Here is a 7,870-nt window from a genome sequence, read left to right on the forward strand (position 1 = left end):
CAAACCGCCATCCCCGGGCACCTATTGCCCTGGGATGGCAGGACGAACAATACCTCCCTAGGGACATGACCTGTCCCAGCCGGCACCCATCCTCCCCGCAGGACCAGACCCGAGCACGCCGCTCCACCCAGGGACCCGGCGCAGGAGCAGAACGCTGGATGCCCTTTACATCCCAGGGGCTGCTCAGACCCGGAGAGCGTGCCCTCATGGCAGGGCCGGGCAGCCAGGCAGGGGCAGGCAAGGAGAGGCCAGGGGCCGGCTGGCTGGACCCCGGTCCCCCCGGGCGGGAGCGGGGCCGCGGGGCCGCCGCGCTGCCCGCCTGCCACCTAGCGGTCCCCGCGCTGGGACCCCCCCCGGGCCCCACCACCGGCCGGTATCGGGGTAAGGCCGCTGCCTCTCCCAACCCGCCGGCGTCCTCCCCCCGCGCTGCTGCGGGGTGCCACGCACAAGCCAGGGGGTTCACCTGCCCCCGGCCGGGTCTTCTCCGTCCTCTGGTGCCTCCCAGGCAGGCAGGGTCCCATGGCACGGGGTTGGGATGGCAAGGGTCCTTTCCCCGCTTTGCTGCAAGGGACATCAAAGCCTCCCTCTGTGCTGGTCAAGGGCAGCCGATCAAGGGCTGTTTGGGGCCAGAAGAAAACAGTGGGGAGGTGGCAAGGAGCTGCACAGGCCCCAGAGAGAAACGGCCCCACTCACGACCTAGGATGGAGCCCAAGCTGAGGATCTGCCCTGGAGGATTTCCTACCGGAGTCCACGCCAACTGAGAAACTCACAGTCCCAGGGTACCGACAGAGCCAGCAGCGGGGAACAGCACATGCTGCTTCTCAGGGACAACAGCCAGTGTCACAGACAAGGAGGGCTGGGACAGGCATCCGCCCATGGGCCAGTGATCCAAGATGGGATGCAGGGGAACCACCAGAGAAACATTTAAGGACAGGACCAGCCCCCAGGCGTGAGAAGTGCCATCTGACTGAAGCGCAGAAAGGATCAAACCCTCTCCAGGTACCCAGACACGGGGGAATACAACTCCTCAACAAAGGTCAGAGCTCAAACCTGCCCCACACCCTGCAGGTGCTGGTGTTTCACCCCTCCACAGGGCACTGCTGGGCTGAGAGCAGGACACAAGCGAGGACCTTGCTGTGACAGTGCCCAGCACCAGGGTCAATGTGGCCCAAACCAGGGGGGTGTTGCTAATAGCTGGGTTACCTTTGGGAGCACATGTGAAGCTGGCTCCCTGCCCCATACAGCTGCCTGCAACTCTGCCTCTTCCTTCGGTAGCCTGGATGCAGCACTGAGCTGCAGGGCACAAGCACGCAGAGCCCACAGGGGAGACAGAGGAGCCCCCGCGTCCCTCCTGGGAGCTCCACAGCATCACCAAGGGAAGCAAGTGTCAGGGACTGGACATGGAGGAGCATCTCCCACTGAAGTGCGCATGGGAGGAACCTGGCAGCCAGCAGTGATCCCCCTCCAGCCCTGATGCCTGAGAGACCTTTATTCAGAGTGTAAAAACAGTTCTTTACAAAGCAGGGTGACCCAGAACCTCCCCCCACATCAGACAAGCTGTGAGCTCCCACCCTACCATAACTGCAGCTGAGGACACAGCCTGGGCCCCAGTTTCACACTTCCAAGTGCATAAAAACCAACAAATTGTGAGTAAAGAAAAGCAAACACACTAGAATCAGTGAAACTGCCTGTCCCACCACTGGCTTTACATCCATCTGCTGGGGAAGGGGCCAGGACTGGGTATTTCAGAGCCAGGAAGAGGGGGTGCACAGAGCAGAGGTCCAGGACAGCAAAAAGGCACAGGGCAAGGATCACCTCCTCCATCCCTGACTCCCAGCACAGGGATGGGGGGAGAGGAGGTATACCAGCAGCATCCATCCAGTTTTGGGATCAACCTCCCAGGGCTGTGGGAAAGGAGACACCCCAGTGCTGGGAGCAGCCCCTGCTCCCCAGAAAGTTAAAACGGAAAAAAAAAAAACCAAAAAATAAAGCAGCAAATGTTGAGATCCTGGCAAGAGGTGTCCGAGGTAAAAGCCATCCAGGGAGAGAAGTCCCAGCGAGTACCTGGAGGAAGAACCAAACTGAGACCAGCAGTCTCCTGCAGCAGGGCAGCTTCCAGCCACACTTGCCACACCAGCGTCACAGCCACCCAGACCCTTCCACCAAGGCTTCCTGGCCCCTCACCTTGCCTAGAGATAAGTTACTGCTTCCTCCTCTATTTCTTGGCTGGCATGATAGGAGCAAGTTCCTCCTCCTCCTCCTCAGACAAGTCATCGTCCTCCTCAAAGGAAGCATCTTCCCTGTGCACTGGGACATACAAATAACTCTGTTACTTACCAACATATGTCTTTGGCAAATACCACTGACCCCCTAGACACCCCAAGAGTGGAGCAGCCCAAGGAGCACTGGAGCAGTTTTAACAGCAGCTTGTGGGCAATAAGCTGTATCCCAGCTGGAGGGAGGTCTCAGAGGGCAATGGTGACCACCAGCCACGGGAAAAGGGGACAGTGTGGGTCATCCAGACCCCTTTTCCCATGCAAGGCTTTATGGCAGGGAAGGAATCCCTGCACAGAGATGGCCCCTGGGGAACCAGCACAAAGGAGGCACTGAGCACACGTGCTGGGCAGCACCAAGCGCATCTCCCAGGGGCTCCCCAGCTGGTGTTCACACTGGAGAGAGCCCCTCCATACCCCTCGCTCCTCCCAAGCCTTTCCGCACGCACGAGTCCTAACCTATCCGGTGCCAGCCGGTGAGGTGTACTGGGCCAGAGCCTGCTGCCAGGCGGAAGGTCACCGGAGGCTGGAGCTTGAAGTTGTCCAGACTCAGCTGCAAAGAGACAGAGATGGAGCTGAGTTAAGGGCAGAGGCAAAAAGCAGAATGTCCTGCAGTCCCCAGCATGGCACCTGGCCCAGTTAACAGTGTCCTTCTGGGGGCATCTGCAGCCAAGCCAAAGCTCCCCAGGGCACTTCCCCATGAGCTCATGGTCAGGATCCTAGGGGAAAGGTCCACAAACATCCAGAGATGTCCGGTTCCCTGCAGCCAACCCCACCTGAGTCTTCAAAACAACCTCTTACCAAGGGCTGGCATGACAACTTCAGGTTTGCCACAGGCACGGCGATCTCCTGGTTCTCGTGGTTTCGTCCAACAACCTCCACCACATTGCACTCATCCTTGGCACCATCCGTGAGGCAGACCTGGGTGGGAGCAGAGATCGTGAACTCCTGCTCTCTCATGGGACACAGCAGGGACAGCTGCGGGTCTCCATGGGACAAGTGACCCACAGCAATACTATCAGTCCAGCTGCCATGCAAGGTGTGAGGATGCTGCTCCCAAAACAGGGAGAGCACAGAGCATCCCCTGCAGCAATTGCCCCCTTAGTGCCTGCAGAGATGCTCTGTGTGTTTCCTAGCTAGGACAGCTGTTCCTGCAACCGCCTCAAGAGATGGCACCTGGGCTGCATTTTCTGCTGATCTGATCCATGCTGGCAGGTCCTGTGCTCCCAGGACAGAAAGTGACCCCCAGGGAGAGCCAGGAATGAAGCCCTGCACCTACCTGGGCTTGGAAAGCAACAAGCCAGAGACCCAGCTGGTGTGAAGGGCACGTTCTAGTGGGAAGTTCCAGCAAGGTGAAATACAAGGAAAAAATACCTTCCTTTACCCCATGTCTGGAGTAGTCCTCTGCTGAGGAGCCTCCCACCACCACTGGCTTTGCTCAAGCATCTCTGTGCAACGGATAAATGTGACAGCCCCGTGCCCTGCCCTGAGAGCAGCCAGTGCCGAGACCTCAGCCAAGGGAGTCCCCTGGTCCAGCCCAGCCCGGGAAGGGGGAATGAGCCTGTGAAGCGCGGTTGAGGCTGTGGGCCGCTATGGAAGAGGACAAGCACAGTTAATTCTCATTTCTCTTACCACAGACAGGGCCAAAATGTGGTCGGAGTCATCTTCCTCATCCACCTGAAATGTGTAGGATTTGGTATTGGCAGTGAGCTCGCAGCCTGGAAAGAGGAGATAAGAAAAGCTGCAGCGGCCATTATGCAGCCCCAAGCACCATGGGCAAAGGGTTCCCAGGGCAAGCCCCGGCCGGGCACGCACACGGCATCCCTAAACCACTTTATTTTCTCATGCTCAGGAGCAGCCTCAGGCCAGCACACCCTGGACTCCAGGATAAGTGTCCCCAAGAACTGTGCACCCAGCTCAGCACCATACAGGGACAAAACCTGGCATCCCCAAAGCAGGCTGCTGTGAAGCAGTGCCCAGGGGCACCCAAGGCCCCCGAGCGCAGCCAGGGCAAGGCTCAGCCCCTCCAGAGAGCAGCAGAGCCGAGGTGCACTGCTGTGGACAACAGGAGAGGGAGCAGGCAGAAAGGCAGCTCTGCTTTCCCCAGCGTCAGTCAAACATTTTGCTCTGGTGAGAGCGTGGAGGCACAGACACGGAGCATAAGACCTGAGTGATGAGGGACAGCATGAGGGGAGGATACTGGGCCAGGCTGCAGGGGGCTGGAGTCCCTCAAGACAAGTCTCGAGACATATTTTATTACATACTTCTCCAAAGAGCTGCCAAAACAAGGGAGATGCAAAATTACGTCCTCAGCTCTTAGGATCAGGATTCAGCCGACCATGGGGAGGAAGGAAAGGCAGAGCACCCTGGCTGTGTTTGCTTATTGCAGGATGATTCACCAATGTGAAGCAGATCGGAAAAACACAGACCTGAGCCCTGCATACCAGACCCGGCATTTGCAACGGAGAGAGAGAGGACTTAGCCTCAGCAAACACAGCCCAGGGCAGGACCTCTCCCTAACCGCGCTTATGCATTCAGCTCACCAGGGCAAGGACCGAAATCCAGGTGCATAAAAGGCCTGGGGGGCTGCTGCTCCACTCCCCTTTTCGACAGAAGCGTTTGCCGAGCCGCGGTGTTTGAGGCGCTGTGGGCCGGGAGCAGCCCCGGACACGCGTGCGCACGCCTGCTTGCACACACGTTTATGAGCAGCGCAGGGCCACGTGTTGTGGGGGTTTAACAGCCCCGGCCGAAACCCCTCCCAGGGAGGAGGGACGCGGCTCTGCCGTCCCGCGAAGGGCACCCACGAAACGCTGACGTGGGAGCGCGGGGGATTAACCGGAGGAACGGGAGAGGCCGGCGAGAGCCGGGGCTGCTGCCTGCGCTGGCGTGGAGCTGTCACCTCTCCCCCCCCCCCCCCCCCGCCCCCATTATTCCCAGCCTCTCCCGGTCTCCTGCACCCACAAGAACCCCAAGACCCCACGCGGCTCCCCCCAAACCGCCCCAGGACCCCCACCACGTGTCCCTCCCCACAAACTCCAGGGCCTTGCTGGTCCCCTTCTCCCCCTGCCCCAGCCACACACAGGTCTCTCCCCAGTGTCGTCCACCCCCCCCCCGCACGTCTAGTACCCCCCAGGGTCAGTAATGCCCTCCACGTGTCTCTCCCCCCCCCCCCCCCCCCCCCCGCCGTGCGTGTGACACTGCCACCAGGTCTCTTTACCCCCCCCCGCCACGTGTTTCCCCCCCCATCTATTCCCAACCCATGTGTCTTTCCTGCCTCCACGCCGTCCTCGTTATTCCCAAAGCCTCTCTCTTCCCCCATCTCTCCTGCCCCCATGTGTCTCTCCTAGCCCCTCACCTCCCTATTACTCCCCCCATATGTCTCCTTACCCCCATCCCTCTCTTACGCCACCCCCCCCCCCCCCCCCGCCATGTGTCTCCTGGCCCTGGTCTATTACCCCCCGGGCCATGTCTCACCACCCCAACCCATCTATTACCCCCCACGTGTCTCTCTCCCACCTCCCCCAAATCTCTCTACCACCCCCTCCGCGCCCGGCCGCGGCCCCCGGTGCCGCTCACCGAAGAGGACGCTGCCGGGGCAGCCGGGCCCGTGCGGCTCCATGAGGCGGCAGCGCGGCGCTGGGAGCGGGGCGGGCCGAGCCCAGCCGAGCCGAGCCGAGCCGCCCCGCCCCCGGTCCGCCCCCGGCTCCTGGCTGGGGGTGACCAAACCAAAGGGCCCCGCCGCATCATCCCGCATCCTGCGTGGGGGGGGGGTCCTTTCGGCAAGGGCTCGCTCGATGGAGCAGCTGTGCGAGGAGGGGGAGTACCTGGTGAAATGCCGTATTTATAGTATTTTATTTCCTTGCAATAAAAACGGAAGGGTTATTACCCCAGCGGGATGCTAATGACTTTTCCTGGTAACTGAAGGAATCAGAAGATTCTTCTAGGGGGGTAGGCAGGAGGGGGAACAGTGGAGGGGGAGACAATTTTCATTGTGAGGATGGGGAACAGCCCAAAAGCCACACAGGAGATGAAAGACACCACCACACCCTTTAACTGTACAGTCTCTTGCCCATCCTGGGCCTTCAGCCAAAGCCAGTTCAGCAGGACAACGCATTTACTGACCACACTGCCAGCTGTGGAAATGCCACACCAACCAGAAAAATGGCACTTACTCGTGGTTATCCACCGCTGGCCCTTCTCACGGGCACCATCCCAGCTCCACAGCACCAACAGAGCTAGGAGAGGCAGAAGACCAAGGGCATGAAGAGGGGTATCAGAGGGGACCGAGCTGGGGGCACAACGGGAGGGACCTGCTCACCTCTATCTATCCCTTTAAGCGTGGGCGAAGGCAGCGTGATCTGACACTGGGGACTGCGGCACAGGAACCTTTGAGCACAGAAGGCAAGATCCCACTTCAAAAAATCTATTGCAGGGAGCAGAGGGCCTGACTGGCCTTTCAAAGCAGAAAGGGAAGCAGCCTGGTCCATGCTGCAGGGATGGAGGGGGGAGCAGCTGAATTAAACCCCACTAACGATGAGCTCACACCACGTTCTCAGTTGGAAGCTGGCTTTGTTCCCACCACAGAAGAGACCTCCACCAGCCGGCCATGTGCTCTGTTCCAGCTGGAGTCGGTTCAAGAAAAACACATCTGAAGAGGTTTGAAAAGCCAAACCTGGCCCCAGAAAAAGGCAAGCGCTCTGCTCAGCAATGGTTATACAAGCACACCCGCTTGCTTCTGCAGTAGCTGCTCTCTGCAGCCATCTGGCTGGCGGCAACATGTTACCTACGTGACCCGGAGAGCCCATTCCTGCTTCACAATCCCTTAAAGGAAAAGTTCCTGGCGCAACATCAGAGCCCCAACCTGCCTCCCAGGCTGAGATGGGTTTGGCATAGGCAAGTTATATTTGCCATTTCTGTCGTAACTTTGTGAAATAGGCTTCAAGAAAACAAAGACAACTATAGGCAACACATTACGATTTTGTGAAGAAAAACTACCTTTTTAACATAGCACATGTTTACTGGGTTAGGAGAAAAGTTTTTAACTGCTAATTTCCCTGCTTAGTTTGCGTGTTATCATGTTCTCCACAATACATAGCTTTTGCACCGCATAACCAGTGCACTTCTACAGCAGGTAGATGAACTCTTACGAACTGACCTTAGGAAAAAGCTGCTTTTCATACCCCTGACCCATTCCTTTTGCTTGGCTGTCATTCTCAGCAGGAAGGTACTTGCTTTAGCTATCTTGGGTGTTTAGCTTGGTAAGTTAAATTTTGTGGATGTACAACTAAGGCCAGACTGTGGAGCTACAATGTCTGCCCCTTACACACAACGTGACGCTCAAGTCACTTCATCTCTCACCTTGTTTCTGCTGGCAGGCTCTTCTGGGATTCAGCAACCTCTACACCCAGCAGCCGGCAAAAAAAAAAAAAAAAAAAAAAAAGAAAAAAAAAAAAAGAGTAAGAAAGAGCAGAGCACTGCTGCGACACAGCTCACAAGGGCTTTGCCAGACACTGGAGACGACCTTTGAAAGAGCTGTTTTTCACCAAACAGGTGAAATGCAATTGGTGCTACTCACAGAAGGGCCAACAAGAAAGGTC

At 58.1% G+C, this 7,870-nt stretch overlaps 1 protein-coding gene across 2 annotated transcripts; it reads right to left on the reverse strand.

The window, feature by feature from the left end:
• Positions 1-1,471: 1,471 nt before the first annotated feature.
• On the reverse strand, positions 1,472-6,074 carry NPM3 (nucleophosmin/nucleoplasmin 3). 2 transcript variants are annotated; one of them, XM_041127500.1, is made up of 6 exons: positions 5,850-6,074; positions 3,906-3,991; positions 3,075-3,194; positions 2,733-2,826; positions 2,205-2,307; positions 1,472-2,064 (listed from the first exon to the last, which is right to left on the reverse strand). In XM_041127500.1, exons 1-5 carry the CDS (start codon positions 6,025-6,027, stop codon positions 2,216-2,218), a joined length of 570 nt encoding a protein of 189 aa, XP_040983434.1. In that variant the 5' UTR covers positions 6,028-6,074; the 3' UTR covers positions 1,472-2,064; positions 2,205-2,215. The 2 variants fall into 2 exon arrangements, with proteins under 2 accessions (XP_040983434.1, XP_029887314.1); XM_030031454.2 differs by having other exon boundaries at positions 2,185-2,307; positions 5,850-6,062.
• Positions 6,075-7,870: the final 1,796 nt, after the last annotated feature.

This window comes from Aquila chrysaetos, chromosome 11, assembly GCF_900496995.4.
Source record: "Aquila chrysaetos chrysaetos chromosome 11, bAquChr1.4, whole genome shotgun sequence".
Lineage (NCBI taxonomy): Eukaryota > Metazoa > Chordata > Aves > Accipitriformes > Accipitridae > Aquila > Aquila chrysaetos.

Excerpts from the sequence above, each read along its gene's own strand:
- NPM3 (XM_041127500.1), bottom strand. The coding sequence starts at position 6,027 with ATGCGGGATGATGCGGCGGGGCCCTTTGGTTTGGTCACCCCCAGCCAG. Across the intron at positions 3,992-5,849 it reads CCCCGGCAGCGTCCTCTTCG|GCTGCGAGCTCACTGCCAAT; the intron begins GTGAGCGGCACC and ends TCCTCTTTCCAG. Across the intron at positions 2,308-2,732 it reads CACCGGCTGGCACCGGATAG|TGCACAGGGAAGATGCTTCC; the intron begins GTTAGGACTCGT and ends TGTATGTCCCAG.